Raw genomic sequence first — 15472 nt, 5'->3', positions numbered from 1 at the left:
TGTATTTTCTGACTCTGAGAGGCCGCTGCTCCCTCGGCATCATGGAGAAAAGCGGATTCCAGCATCCGACTCGGCGGGGCGAAAACAATCCCAATGCCTGCGCAGGCCCCCGAGGCGGCGGCGGCGGCTGGAAGGGCCTCGCAGCGAATGGCTTTTAAAAATGTGTTTGCAAAGCACGGCTTTGGGTGTGATCTAAATAAAAGAAAAGTTTAAACCACTCAGAATGAAAAGAAACGGAGCCATCCGGGTGCGGGGCTACTGGGCGTGCGATCGGCACCCTCCCCTCCCCCCTGGGAGCCAGGCCCCCCATCTGCGAAGCTGGGGGGGCTGCTGTCCCCGCCTGCCTCCTGGCCGAGCCTGGCTGGGGCCAGCTGCCTGGACGCCGGGCCGAGGAGCAGAGAGCACGGCGACAGCACGCGAGGCTGCGAGTGACCGGCGGCTGACCCGCGGCCCGGCAGCCCGGCCCCGGCCCTCCCGCCCCGCTGAGGTCTCCACCCGGCCTCTGGGGTGCAGACAGGTGCGGGCCCGGGACCCCGATGCACACACGGGGTCCTTCTGGGGTGGGGTGGGTGGGGTGGGGGGCTCGAACACCGCAGCCCGCCCCCACGCCCTTTCCCGCGGTGGCGTTTTTTTTCCCCCTCTGTTTTGTTTTAATTCATCTGAACTGGTTACAAAACCACACTCCCACGAATACATAAATAATGGATAAGGTGGTGCTGGGGCTCTGTTTTAAAGAAATTCCCGCAGGGCCCGGCCAGGCAACAGCAAATGCATTTCTGCTGTATCATATTTAACTGTTTGCAAACTCCACAGGCCGGTGTGTGTGTGGGGGGGGGGGAGTTCAGGGGACCGAGGCCCCCTGGGCAGCGTCGGGTGCGGAAAGAAGGGGGGGAAACGGTGTGTGTGGGGGGACAGGGAGGGGGAACACGACGGCCCGGCACCCCGCCCCCTCCCCGGGACCCCGCGCCAACCGAGCCAGCCGGGGTCTCCGGCCGCCGCTGCCCGCCCGCCAGCCCGCCCGGCGAGGCCCCTTTAAGAGCCGGCGCGCGCCCCGGCCCCGCGAGCGCTCCCTTTCCCTAGCAACCGCCCCCGGGGGAGGGGGAGGCCCTGGCAACGGCGCGCCGGCCGGCCGGGGTCACGTGACGGCCCGCAGCTGGCGCGCGCGCGCCCGCGCGTGCCCGCCGGGGGCCTGGAGCGCTGCGGCGCGTGCGCGAGCGGTGCGGCACCGGCCGCGGGAGCCGGGAGTATTATGGGCTGTGGGCGCCGCGGAGCAAGATGGAGCTGTCTGCAGTGGGCGAGCGGGTCTTCGCGGCCGAATCCATCATCAAGCGGCGCATCCGCAAGGTGAGCGGCCGCCGGGGGCCGAGCGCCGGGGCCCGCGGCGCGGCCGGGGGCGCTCGGGGCCGAGCGGGTCCCGCCGAGGCCGGGACCCCCCTCCCCAGGGCCACCCCCGCCGCGCCTGTCCGCATCCTCCCCGCCCCCACCCCCTCTTCGCCTCTCCCTCTCTTTTCAGGGGCGCATCGAGTACCTGGTGAAATGGAAGGGCTGGGCCATCAAGTGAGTGTCGCGGGGGTCCCCAGGGCGCGCCCCCTCCCCCCTCCCGTTGCCCCGGCGGGCGGCGGGGGGCTGCGCACCTTGGCTCCCCGGCGGGAGCCCGGCATCCTCCGCCCCCCCCCAGCCCCCCGTCGGGTTTTCATTTTTTAATTTTTCCCGTTGTGCGTGTGTGACTCGCTAGGTACAGCACTTGGGAGCCCGAGGAAAACATCCTGGACTCGCGGCTCATCGCCGCCTTCGAGCAGAAGTGAGTTGGGGCGGCCGGCGGGGGGTGCGGGGGCCCCGCGCGGGGGGCGGGGGGCGGCCGGCGCGCGGCGGGGCCCGGCCGGGATGGGGGTGGGGGGGCTCCCGCTTAACCTGTGGCATTTCTCGGTCCCGCAGGGAGAGGGAGCGTGAGCTGTACGGGCCCAAGAAGCGGGGACCCAAGCCCAAAACTTTCCTGCTGAAGGTAACCGGGCCGGCCCCGGCACCCCCTCTCGGGCCCCCCGGCCCGGCGCCGCCGCCGCGCGTGGCCGCCAGGGAGGGACCGAGCCGCCGCCGCCGCCGCCCTTCTGGGCGGGCCTTTGCAGAGCGGGGCCCCAGCCGGGTCCTGGGGTGGCGGGAGCCCCCCGAAAAGCCCCTGGCACCAGGCCTCAGCCCGCTGCAGCTTCAACCCGAGGGGCCTGGGCGTTGGGAGGAGGGGGCAGCCCGGGAAACGTCAGGCTCTCGAGCACCCTAGGAAGCGGGGAGAACGCGGACCCCAGGACCCGGCAGGAACGGGGGGCGCTGACCATTCCGGGGGGCGGCAGAGCTTAGAACTGGAGGGGTCAGCTGCGCTCAGGGCAAGCAGCAGGGAGCCACTTGGGGCTCACCTCTAGCTCCCCCCACCCCCCCAGGGGCGCCAGCGAGGGACGTTTGACCAACAATCTCTTCTTGGAGTTTCGCCCACAGCCTCTGCCCGGGCAGCTGGGCTCGGAGCCAGGGCCCACCTCACCCCGTTTCTGCAGGTTCTAGGGAGCCGGGTGGGGGGTGGCAGTTCCCCGGGAGGACCCCATCCCCCGACAAAGCCATCTTAGAGTGTTTGGGGTGCATTTTATCCCGTTACTGGTGAGGAAGGGCGGGCGGGAGCCCCCTCCATGAATTATGACTGTAGAGACCTCTGCACCCCCCGTCCCCAAGCCTGTGCCTATGGGTGATTTTTCACGGGAAGACGTGGATGTGCCGAAATGAGACGGCAGGGCCACCCATTTCTGGTTTCTTCCGAAGGGGCACAGCTCCGGGAGGGTGGGTTGGGACCCTCCCCCCTCGTAGATGTCAAGGTTTGCTCTGGATTTAAAGCAGAAGTGAGAGGAAACATCGGCTTCCAGAATGGCACATTTGAGACCCCCCCCCCAACCTACACACGGGAGGCGGGGTGCTGCCTTAACCCCTCAGCACCCCTGGTCCTGAGCTGAGGCTGCCCAGGGCCCCGGCTGGTTGACAGCCTCTCCGCGCTGCCGGGGCGTCCTCTAGTGGTGGCGCGTGGAATGGCGCATGGTCACTGACGGACAGAATGCCTTTTGTTTTGGTGTTTTGGTGTTTTTTGTTTTTGATTGCTCTGGTTTCTGAGCTCTGGGCCTTGAATCCCACCCCCACCCCCAATCGGATCGTCTCCTTCATCCCCTCCAGCCCCCGACTCCAAAGGGGAGAGTATTATCCCCGTTTCACAGATGCAAAAATCAAGGCCCGGGAAGAAGTCCTTTAACGTGAAGTCCCACTGTCTGGCCTTTCTGACTTCATCCCGGTGCGAAGAGAGGACCCCTGCAGATTGGGGGAGGGGGGAAGTGCCCGCCTTGCCCACACACACACACATGCAGACACACTCGGGGTTTGAGAGGCAGACTAGAGGCCTAAGGGACCTAGACAGTGGCAGGACTGTGGCCAGTCCATTGGCCGGGGCGGCCGGAAGCCTCTGCCCTTCACATCACCCACTGTAGTCTCCTGCCGGAACGAGGAAGGGTTCCGTTATGTTCCACCAGGGGGTGAGCAGAGCAGGGTGGACAGTTTACCCAGGGTCACAGAATCCACGCCGGCTGCCACGAACCTCTCCGCTGTTAGGGCCACTGGCCTGCCACCTGCTGTCATCCTCAGGCAGCTTGGGGCTCTCTCAGGGGATTCTCACTCAGGGCCCCAGAGAGGATAAGAAGGACACTGGACCCTTAAAAATTACCCCTTGAGGGGAGGGGAACGGGAAGGGGGGGCTGTCTATTCCTGACTTGGCTCAGGAGTGACCCCTGGCGGCTAGGAGGACTGTATGTGATACCCCAGGGAATCAAACCAGGTAGGATGCCTGGCCAGTGCCTTAACTTTGGAGAGTTCAGTGGGGTTGGCGCAGGTGCTTTGCGTGTGTGAGGCCCCGAGTTTGATCCCAGATATCACATGCACCCCCCCACCCAGCGCTGTCAGGCCTGCCCCCACTTGAGTATTCCTAGGAAAGACCCCTGTAGAAATACCTCCTAGTTATGAAGCAAGAAGCAGCCCTTCTAGCAGGTTTGGGACACAAACATTAGAGAAAGGAGAGACCACCCCCTCACGACAGGGCCCCCCCCCCCCCCGCCCCAGGAATCTGTCGGCTTTCCTAGTGAAAACTTGCACTGGAGCACTGCATTTCTGCTGCATCTTCATCAACTGTTGCTCCTGCGAGACTCGCTGAAGCCCCTACCCCGGGCTTTGCCGGCCCTGGGCGTTCTTCCGCCTTGGTCTGGGTCCAGTGTGCTCCTTATCCCCGGGAGCCCGCGCGACACGACCCCCCCCTCCCCCCCCCCACCCAACCGCTGGGAGCTGAAGGGGTGGGCACGCCCTGTGTGCTGCCACCTAGTGGCCACGGAGATTGTTGCAGGGCGGCCTGGTGAGAACCCAGGGAGGGAGACTTGCATTCAGGTACACTTGTCCCCACAGACACACGCTGCCCATCAGCCACCAAATACCTCTCTGGGGGCCTGTGGTCGAGTCCACGGTGGCCTGGCTGGACCTGGGCATGCCCCCTCCTCCCCGGCACTGGCTAAAGCAGCAGCACCCGAGAGGCCCGATTCAAGGCACACACTGGGACCCTCACACATCCCCCCACAGTAGAGGACCTCCTCCCCCCCCAGCCCGGCACAGCGTCAACGCCTCTGTGCCCTGTTTTCTCTCACCGCCAGGCTCGCTCTGCCCCTACTGCCTGCTGCAGTACCCCCCTGGGACAGCCAGCCCGGTGACTCTGCATCCAGAATCCAGGCCCTGCCCCCCCAATCTCTGCTCCTGTAGCCCCCCACCCCTGCCGCCTGTTACTGGGCTCCATGGTGGGGGGAGGGGCCCAGCGCGCTGCAGAGGATGCATCAGCCTCCTGGGATTGTTAGTCCTCAGCAAAGGGGAGATTGGCTGAGGTGCTCGCAGGTTCAATGGCCTCGGGGGCTCCCTGGCACTGAACCCAGCATGGCAGGGGGACCCCCATGTAGCTGGCAGGGGGGTGGGGGACAGGGAGATGGGAGAGTGTCCCTGGCAGCTCACACCCCTGGCACAGCGGCTGGATGGCGGGTTTGCAGTTCCTGGCCCCGCCTGCATGGGTCCCCGCGGTCCAACTCAGGACTCAGATCCAGATGGGGGTGGGGGCCGGGAGCTCAGAGGAGGAGGTCTGGGGGGGATCGGCGGGGGAGGGGAGGGGACCGAGGCCAAGTTGAGGTCCAGGCAGTTCCGAGGCGAGGGCGCCTGGGGCCCTGCAGAGTGTAGCAGCGCGGGCGCTCCCGGGCCGGTGGGGCGGCGGCGGCTCGCGTCTGTCCCCGTGGGTCGCTGCTGGCGCAGTGCCAGCGAGTCGGGGCAGGGGCTTGTGGGCGGTGGCTTGGTCTCCGCGGCGGGGGGCGGGGGCGCGCCGGGTGGCTCGGGTCCCCCTTTTCCCGCACCCCGTCCCTGGCAAGCCCCCGCAGGCGAGGCGCTCGGGCTCTCGTCGGAGCCCGGGCGGCGGGGCCCGCGGGGTGCGCAGAGGAGAGCGGCGGGCGGGAAGCCCCGACCCACGGCCTCCCTCTGCCCCCCGCAGGCGCGGGCCCAGGCCCAGGCCGAGGCGCTCCGCGTCAGCGATGTGCCTTTCTCTGTCAAGCCGAGCGCCAGCGCCTCGTCGCCCAAGCTGCACTCGAGCGCGGCCGTGCACCGGCTCAAGAAGGACATCCGCCGCTGCCACCGCATGTCCCGCCGGCCGCTGCCGCGCCCCGACCCGCAGGGCGGCAGCCCCGGGCTGCGGCCCCCCATCTCGCCCTTCTCGGAGACGGTTCGCATCATCAACCGCAAGGTCAAGCCCCGCGAGCCCAAGCGCAGCCGCATCATCCTCAACCTCAAGGTGCTCGACAAGGGCCCGGCCGCGGGCGCGGCGGCGGCGGCGGCGGCGGCGGCGGCGGGCGCGGGGCCCCTGGCGCGCCCCAAGGTGCCGTCGCGGAACCGGGTCATCGGCAAGAGCAAGCAGTTCAGCGACAGCGTCCTGCGGACGCAGCTGCGCCACGTCAAGCTGGGCTCGTTCGCGCTCTACAAGCCCCCCGCGGGCCCGCCGCCCCCCGCGCCCGCCGCCCCCGCCGCGCCCCCCGCCGCCGCCCCCCTCGACGCCCGCAGCTCCGGCTCCTCGGGCTGCCCGTCGCCCGCGCCGCCCTCCTCCGACCCCGACGACGCGCCCCCGCAGCTGCTCCCCGAGACCCCGGGCCGCGCGCACTGGCGGGAGCCCGAGGTGCTCGACCTGTCCCGCCAGCCCGAGCCGGGGGTCGCCGGCGCGCGCGCGCCCCCCCGCCGCCGCCGCCCCCGGCCCGGCCGCGCCCACCCCCGCCGCCGGCCCCGAGCCCCCCGCCGACGCCGGGGACTGGCGCCCCGAGATGTCGCCCTGCGCCAACGTGGTCGTCACCGACGTCACCAGCAACCTGCTGACGGTCACCATCAAGGAGTTCTGCAGCCCCGAGGATTTCGAGAAGGTGGCCGCCGCGGGGGTGGCGGGGGGCGGCAGCGGCGGGGCCGGCAAGTGAGGGGGGCGCCTCCCCCCCACCGCGCGAGGCCGGGCTGGGCGGGGCGGTCCAGGGTCCCCCCTGCCCGCCCGTGCGTGCGTCGCCCCGCCCGCCCGCGCCCCCCCCTCCCGCCGACCCTCTGCCTGTGCTTTGCTCGTCTCCAAACCACTGCGTGTGGACCCCCCAGCCCCCTCCAGCCCCGCACCGGGGCCCGGAAGTCGGAGCACCCCCCAAGTCCCAGGCCCGGAGGGAGGGGCGGTCCTCGACCAGATTCGAGGGCGCTGGGCCGGGGCACCGCTTCTCTGCGCCCTCCCTGCCTGCGCACAGTAGGGCCCGCTGGGGCCCCCAGCAACCGAGGTCCAGCTGCCCCTCCTCGCCTCGCCCCTGCCCCATGCCTCTCCCCAGCTTGCCCCCTGCTCTTGCCCGGCTGGTTTCTCGGTGCTAACCTGGCAGCTGCGAGGGCCGCGCCCCCCTCCGCGGGCCTGCGCTGGAGGCCCCCCTTTTCCTGACTCCCATCGGGAAGGTGGGGAGCGGGGAGGGCAGGGGCCTCCCCGCACCCCTCTCCCCCCAGGCCCTCGGTTTTCCACCAAAGGTGCTTCCAGGAGCCGCTCGGGTCCCCCGCTGTCACCTGGTGCTGTCGCATCCTTGTGGGCCTCCGGCTCAATCCCACAAAACAGGGTCCAAGACCTGGGCCATTCCTGTCACTCCCAGCGCCCCCGTGGGTGCGGCTCTTGCACCCGGTTCTTCTCGAGGTGCTAGCAGACACAGCCCCCTGGAGAGGCAGGCAGACGGCACCCCCCAGGACAGGCCTTCTCCCCACCCATCCCCCCATCTCCCTTCCTGTGCTGCTTCCAGAGGACCTTGGGCGGGCGCAGGTGGGTGGAAGGAGTGAGAAGCTGTAGGAGAATGGGCCGGAGGAGACCCGGTTAGGTAGCAAAGGCCTAAGTGTGCGGTGGTTTCCTCCCTGCCTCCCTTTGCCCCGCCTCCCGGGCTTGGGGGGGGGCTCTCCTGGACCCCACCCGCCCTTTGTGCTGGCTTCATGGCCATCCAAGTGCCAAGTGGCCCGTCCCCCCCCAAGGGCTGGTATGTCTCCTCTGTCTTAGAGGTGATTCCTCCCCCCCTCCCGGGGGGGGGGCCGAGACAGGTGACCCCATAGAAAACGTGTTTCTGAGAGAGAGTTCGTGGCATTCGTGACCTTTTTTTGTAAAGAAGTTGTTTTCAGAGGTGATTTTATGACAGGAAAGTGAGAGTTAGTTTTGCAAGAAAACAAAAACAAAAAAAAAAGAGGGGATAAAAAAGAAATAGAAAAAAATACTGTGGGGTTCCTAGGGGTGGGGTGGGGCGGGGCGGGTGGGAGAGATATTTAAAGAAACAAAGTATCGCGGTGATTGCACATGTGAGGACTTGGGGGGGTGATTGCGCACCCTCCCAGGTCACAGTGGCAGGGGCCAGAAACGTGGAGGTTGAGGGGAGCTGAGATGGGGGGCATCTTTTTGGGGTCTCCCCTGAAGCCCCCTGGGGGTGTCTCCCTCCCCAATACCCTAACACACCCCCCCAGCGTCCCTGGCCAGTCGGGGGGCGCGGGCTCAGGAAGGTGGAACTGTGTTCTCTGGGAGGGCCCCCCTCCGGGACACGGGCGCATGGGCACAGGGTCAGGAGGAGGCCCCCAACCTCTCCCAGGGGTGTCAGCCAGGCCAGCAGCCCCCAACACTTGCACGGATCAGCCCCCCACCCTAGCGCCCTAGCTGCTTTGCTGTCTGCCTAAGAGCCGGGCAGAGGCTGCCGTCTGGTTCGCTTTATTTTTATACGTGACTCGTTCCCCAACCCCCCCCCCCCCCCCGCCCCATTCCCCAAAGCCCGAGCTGGTCCGTGTTTAATATTGGGGCATCAGTCACCTCCCCACTGTGCCTCCTGCCGGCCCCTCCCGTGCTGGGGAGCAGGCAAGGTCCGTTTTCGGGTGTGAAGAGGGGCGTGGGCTCCGGCCCCCTCTCCTGGGTGGGGGTGGGGGTCCTCCCGCACCCCCTTTCTCCTCAGGCTCAGCAGGAGGAGCTCTGGCTCTCTCCTCTCGTCCTGAGATGCTGGGGTAGGGGGCACACCCTTTCCAAGTGTGGGGGGCACTTCTTGGCCTGGAAGGCGGCTGCGGGTGGGTAGGCCCTGTCCGAGGGTGGGGTCCCGCCTCCCCAAAGGTGGTGGTGGGCTGCCTCCTCCTGCTTTGGGGTTCTGTTGGGTTTATTCTTTTTTTCTTCCTTCCTTGTTTTTGTTTTTGTTTTTTTTTTTTTTTTTGCACTTGGCCCAGGCCTGACCAGAGGGTCCCTGCCTGGTCAGTCCCACCTGCGGGGTTCCATGCACACTAGGCCCGTGGCATCCCCCCTGGCCCTCGGAGGCTTTAAAGATTCACTTTTGTAGAAGAAAGAGGTGCACGGGGAGGTTTTCCTTCCATTTCTGGCTGCATCTGCACTTGGCAGGAGGGACCCCAGGATCCGGGCTGCTGCCCCCTCCCCAGACGCCCCCCTATCCAGATGCAGACAAGTAGGGGGTGGAAGAAAGGGGTCTCTGCGCGCCCACCTCCCGGGTTGGCGGAGTCAGCACCCCACTCCCGCCGCTGGAGGCAGAAGGGGCTAAAGGGGACCCCGAGGCCAGGGTGGGGGGATTGCGCCCCCCCCCACCACCTGGAGAGGGGAAGGAGCAGATAGGAGACTCGATTCTAATTTCAAGAATGCAGAGGCGGACAAAATGGGTCTTGGACCCACGTGTGGCCCTAGCGGAGGGGACCCCCGGGTCACCCCAAGGGTCCCGTGCAGGTGTGGGGCGACGCCGTCTTTCTCTGCCACCATCCAGCTCCCAGCTGGCTAAACCTGGCCCCCCTTCCGCCCGCACCCTTGACCCCTCCCGGCCCAGTGGGCCTGGGGGTGGCCTCCCAGCCCGCCAAGGGGGGCGACCCCCACAGGGCGGGCTGGGCAGTGAAGGACTGCCCGGGAGGTGGGGGTGGGGGGTGGGTTTGGGCTCTTTCGTTCCTGATTTGGTTGTTTCGGGGGAGGGCGGGGCTGTGCCGAATTTTTCTCGTCTTGTACGTTTTTGTTCCGCTGCTCTTCAATATCGTACCAATGCCGGGAAGGGGGGTGAAGCCTCCCTCTCCTGCCCCCCCCCCAATAAATGGTCACATTCCGAAGCTCAGAGCCAGCCCCTGGGCTGGGGGTCCCGTGTCTCCTTCCTTCCGCCACTGGCTGGCCCTGCAGTGACCCCAGGCCCTCTCCCTGCCTCGCTACACTCAAGGTAGGTCCCCACCCCCACCCAGGAAGATAAAACAGGTGCCACGTGGAGCCCAGAGCTTACCTGGGGTGGAGGCAGTGTGCTGCATCCCCAAGCTGGGGGCCCCAGAAGTCCCTGGACCCCCCCCTACTCAAATCCTTCAGGGTGGGGGGACTTCCGTGAGCGCCTCCTAGACCCCCCGGGCTTCAAAGCGCATGACTGGCCCTTCGCTCCCGCCCTGGATTCACCCCCAAATGCCTCCCGCCCCTCCGCCCTCTCAGCCACAGGGTTTCCTAGGCCCCCCGGGAACCTACCAGAACCCACCATCCTCCCGGCACATGCCCTGCCAGGCTGCAGGGGGCGCCCTCCCACCTGCACCCCACACCCCAGCTGCTCCTCACATCTGCCCCTCCTGCCGAAGCCTGTAGCTTCACCCCACTCTCCATCACCTTGTGGGTCCCCTTCCCTTGGGAGGACGGTGGTGCCGGCTGGGCCTCAGAGGTGCGCTCCAAGGGTTTGGAGATGCTGGCGCCAGGGAGGGGGGCGCAAGCGAGCACAGAGGCATCTGGTCTCCGAGTCAGACGCCCTTGCACCCCACCCTGCCATGGAGGCAGATGGGAACACCCCCAGGTGGAAGGGCAAAGGGCATTGTTGCCGCATGAGGAGAAATCTGGCCCTCATTGTGGGGGGCCGAGTGCTGGGACACCTGCAGCACATGTGAGGCCCGAGTGGTCTTGTTTGGGGGCTACACCCAGTGGTTCTCAGGGCTGAGTCCTGCCTCTGCCCAGGGGTCACTCCTCGGGCTGTCAGGCATCAAGCCCAGGTGAGCTGCGCGCAAGGCCAGCACCCTACCCACTGTGCTGTCCGTCCCGAGGCCCTGAGTTCGATCCCTGGCATACCTGGCCCTCTCCAAGCACTGCCCCCGGATAATTGGAGCGTAGCCCCTCTCCCCAAAATACGCAGACTACTGAGTGGGTTGAAAAAGAAATCTCAAAAAAGGCTTTTCATAAATGACTCACAGTTCAAATGGAATTAAATAATTGAAAAGAAAAAAAAAAAAGCTCTTAGACTTTCCCTGACATGGATTTGAGATTTGAATTAGCATATTCTGTGTGGTCCCTGAATGCCCACGTCTGGAAATAAAGAAAACACACACTGGGGCTGGAGCAATAGTCCAGCGGGGAGGGTGTTTGCCTTGCACGCAGTCGACCCGGGTTCGATTCCCAGCATCTCATATGGTTCCCCGAGTACCGCCAGGAATAATTCCTGAGTGCAGAGCCAGGAGGAACCCCTGTGCATCTCCGGGTGTGACTCGAAAAGCAAGAAGGAAAAGAAAATACACACACACACACACACACACACACACACACACACACACACACACGGTGTGTTCCACTCCCAGAGCACGTGGCAGGAGCAAATGCAGGTCTGGCTTCACCCCCAATTTCCAAAAGTTCCAAGAAACGTTCCAGCGGCCCTGGAGCCCAGCTGGAAGCGCGCGCACAGCGGACCCCCAGCTGTCCCCGGCTTCCAAAGCGTCTCCGCTCCGGTGTCAGCCGGTGGGAACAAAGCCGAGAGCGGGCGCGTCTGGCCTGTCGCCCTGGTCTACCGCGCCTCGCCTCGCGTCTGCTGACTTCTGAGGTCTCTTAGGAACAAAGAGATCGGAGGGGGGATGCGACTGTGTGCCGGTGACTCACAGGGACGCGGGGCGCTGGACGGGAACAGGACCCCCGCACGGGACGTGACCTTCAACGAGCGGCAGGGAAGCGGCGTCATCTCCCAAAGGCCGCGCTGTGGAGCTGCCTTTATGAGCTGGCAGCCCCCCTGCAGAGCCGGGGTCTACTGGGGAGCCGGAGCCGGTGCCAGGGGCTCTCTGGTGGGCCTAACAGCTTCCCCCGGGGCCGGCCCGGCTCACGCTCTTGTGGACGGGGCGACTGCTCTGAAGCTCAGAGGCCCCGCTGCGAGCCAGCGAGGAAAAAGAGGACTGTGCACAGACCACAGCACTCAGTGCTCCTGACCCCTGACAGCAGTCACCTCCAGAGCCCGCTCACGTCCCCCCGGGGCCCCCATGCCCTGCCGGACCCCCCACTCCCTGGACTGGAGCCCCCTGACTCCCTGGCCCCAAACCCCCCATCTCCCTGGCCTGGATTTCCCCCCACTCCCTGGCCCAGACCCCTCCCTACTGACTGGGACCCCCCCCTCTACTCCCAGACCCCACCCCCCAACCCCTCCACTCCCTGCCTTATTCCGGATCCCATCCAGGGGCCTTGCAGCTCGCATTCCCCTACCCCTGCCTCTCACCCCTGTCAGAGGACCAGCCCCTTCGTTCCTGGTCAGTTCTCGATCCTCCCCCATGGCCAAGACCCTGATTACCCCTGCCCTGGCCAGTTTGGCTTCCTGAGACCGGGGGTGGGAGAGAGGTGGGAGTGGCTATGGGTGAGAGGAGGTGCCGGCTGGCTGACCACGCGTGGCCTACCTCCAGCTCCCCGTGCTCCCTCCCAGCGCCCCGTGACAGCCTGGGGACCCTGTGACAACCTGGGGCCTGGCTCTGCCAGCTGTGTGACTTCAGGTCACTCCACCACCCTCTCTGGGCTACAGGACGGGAGATGCATGCTGAAAGTAGACTATAGACCGAACGTGATTGCCACTCAGTGCCTCTTTTGCAAACCACAGCACCCAGAAGGAGAGAGAGAACAAAAGGGAATGCCCCTGGGGGGCGCCACACCTCTCAGAGAATGCTCCAGGTCCCAAAAAGAGCCGAAATCACCAGGAGGTCCCAGATGGGGTAGGTGCTGCATCCCGCCTTCTCCAGATGGAACCCCGATGACCACGAGCCTACAAGAGGGCCCCAGGACATTCTTTCCAAACTGCACTGGGGCTGCCCCAGCTCCCAGGCAACCTCTGATTCCGGAAGCCACGCCCACAACCTCATATACAAAGTGACTTCTTATATACAAAGTGATCAATGGAAAGTAAATCATCCAACGTTTCTCCCTGAAAATCAGACTTAACTCTTTTACAAACCACAACACCCAAAAAGAGAGAGAGAGAACAGAGGGGAATGCCCTGCCACAGAGGCAGGGTGGGATGTGGGGGCTGGGGGGTGGGAGGGATACTGAGATCCGTGGTGGTGGGAAATGGGCGCTGGTGGAGGGATGGGTATTCAGAATAAATTTAAAAAAAAAAAAAGGGAATGCCCTGCCACAGAGGCAGGGTGGGATGGGGGGATTGGAGATGGGAGGGATACTGGGATTGGTGGTGGTGGAGAATGGGCACTGGTGGAGGGATGGGTACTCGATCATTGTACAACTGAAACCCAAGCACCAAAATTTGTAAGTCTACAACTGTACCTCATGGTGTTTCACTAATAAAAATATTTTTAAAAAGGCGGGGGGGAGGTAGGGGGGGCGATAGTATGACAGGTAGGACATTGGCCTTGCCCACAGGGTTTGATCCCCAGCACCCGGGTGGTCTCCAGCACATTCAGGAGTGATCCCTGAATGCAGAGGCAGGAGTAAGCCCTGAGCACTGCCAGGTGAGGACAGTCCTCCAGAAAAGGGAATCTCTGGGGCCCAGAGCGATAGCACAGTGGGGAGGGCATTTGCCTTGCACGTGGCTGACCCGGGTTCAATCCGCGGCATCCCATAGGGTCCTACGAGCACCGCCGGGGTAATTCCTGAGTGCAGAGCCAGGAGGGACCCCTGAGCATCATCGGGTGTGACCCTTAAAAGAAAATAAAAAAAGGAAGAAAAGGGGCCCTCGCTCTCTGAGCCCACCTTCCCCCTGTGCACGCGTCACATCTCTGCATGCTTGTCTCTTGTTCTTTCAACAATAGTAAGTTTCAATCAAAACCATTTTTCATCATGAAAAAAAAAAATAGGCCAGAGGCCTGGGAGCTAGCACAGGAGGGAGGACACCTGGCCATGCCCGCTGGACTCCTGAGCACAGGGCTAGGAATGGCCCCTGAGCACCAACGCTGTGGTCCTCAAACAAACGCCTTTTTTTTTTCCTTTTCTTCTTGGGTCACACCTGGCGATGCTCAGGGGTTACTCCTGGCTCTGCACTCAGGAATTATTCCTAACGGTGCTTGGGGGAACCACATGGGAAGCGAACCCTGGTTGGCTGCTTGCAAGGCAAACACCCAACCCTCTGTGCTATCACTCCAGCCCCCAAACACCTTTTTTTTTTTATTTTAAAAAGTTCCCGGGGGGCTGGAGCGATAGCACAGCAGGTAGGGCGTTTGCCTTGCACGCAGCCAACATGGTTGACATAGGTTCGATTCCCAGCATCCCATATGGTCCCTCGAGCACCGCCAGGGGTGATTCCTGGGTGCATGAGCTAGGATCAACCCCTGAGCATCGCCGGGTGTGACCCAAAAAGCAAAAAATAAATTAATTAATTTAAAAAAAAAAGTTCCTGGGCTGGAGCGATAGCACAGCAGGTAAGGCGTTTGCCTTGCATGCAGCCGACCTGGGTTCGATTCCCAGCATCCCATAGGGTCCCCCGAGCACCGCCAGGAGTAAGTCCTGAGTGACGAGCCAGGAGTAACCCCTGTGCATCGCTGGGTGTGACCCAAAAAGCAAATAAATAAATAATAAAATTTTAAAAAAAGTTCCCTTAAGGGGTGTTTGCCTTGCACACGTCCGGCCCAGGTTCAATCCCCGGCATCCCATATGGTCCCCTGAGCACTGCCAGGAGTAATTCCTGAGTGCAAAGCCAGGAGTTATCCCTGAGTATTGCTGGCTGTGACCCAAGAAGGAAAAAAAAAAAGTTCCCTCAAGAAAAAGAAAGAAACTGGTTCCATCCTTTTGAGCTAGAATTGCTCCGAGGAGCAAGGCAAGACCCGAGCTATGGGTGCATGAGGCCATGAGTTCAATCCACAGTGCCGACCAGGTTGTCTGCTGTCTGGGACCCCAATACTACACAGCCAGGCGTGTGCAGGTTCACAACCAAGATGCGGGACAGCCCCCACTCGGCGATCGCACATGTGGGAACTGCAGTGACCCCACAGCTCAGGCACCCCCCGACACGCACACACATGAACACCGCCAGACTGCGCCCCCGGAAGTGCCGTGAGTGTGAAGGGGAAGGTGGGGACGGACGACTCACTTGGCCAAGGGGGGTTATACAGGTTCGCTCACGGAAGCCTTACAAGCAGAGCACAGGACCCCCTGCATCTATGTCGGGGAGGCGAGACCCCCAAAGGTAAAGCTGTTCCACACCTGTCCCTTCATGCCAGCATCCTTCCTGCCTGGCACGTGGGCGAGGGCACTCAGCTGTGTGGCACTGACCGGCTGGGGGGTGGGGACGGACATGTTACTTAGCTCTTCTGTGCCTCAGTTTCCACCTCTATAGAATGGGTATGTGTTGATAACACGCCCTCACGGGCTTCAGGGCCCCTGCACTCTCCACTCCTGTTGCTCAGCTGGCAGTCAGGGAAACTGGGGGAGGGAGGTGCTGGGTGGGTTTCTAGGGTCCCTTGCTCCCAGGGTAAGTATGGGACTGAGGTTGCCATCCAAACGGCTGGCATCCAGACCCCATGTTTGAAAGCAACAGGCCAGGAGTTCAATCCCCAGTGCTGACCCAGGTACCACCCCAGGCTTCCTGGCCCACTAACTTCCCTCTCTGGGGGTGCAGGCCTTGCTGGACAGCTGTCCTCTTGGGAGGGGCTGAGACCTCAACTTCTCATCCTGTTG

At 64.0% G+C, this 15472-nt stretch overlaps 1 protein-coding gene across 1 annotated transcript; it reads left to right on the top strand.

Annotated features, from left to right (window-relative positions):
* The first annotated feature begins 1176 nt into the window (after nt 1–1176).
* Nucleotides 1177–6563, top strand: CBX6 (chromobox 6). The gene is given in 6 exon segments (XM_056137394.1): nt 1177–1344; nt 1514–1557; nt 1736–1801; nt 1936–2002; nt 5585–6315; nt 6317–6563. Coding segments are annotated over 6 exon segments (1209 nt in total). The 5' UTR covers nt 1177–1275; the 3' UTR covers nt 6549–6563.
* The last annotated feature ends 8909 nt before the right edge of the window (nt 6564–15472 follow it).

The sequence above is a fragment of the Sorex fumeus genome, unplaced genomic scaffold, assembly GCF_029834395.1.
Source record: "Sorex fumeus unplaced genomic scaffold, SorFum_2.1 ptg000125l, whole genome shotgun sequence".
Classification (NCBI taxonomy): Eukaryota; Metazoa; Chordata; class Mammalia; order Eulipotyphla; family Soricidae; genus Sorex; species Sorex fumeus.
The sequence above is the reverse complement of the archived record's forward strand: the minus strand, read 5'-3'. Positions and strand labels throughout refer to the sequence as shown.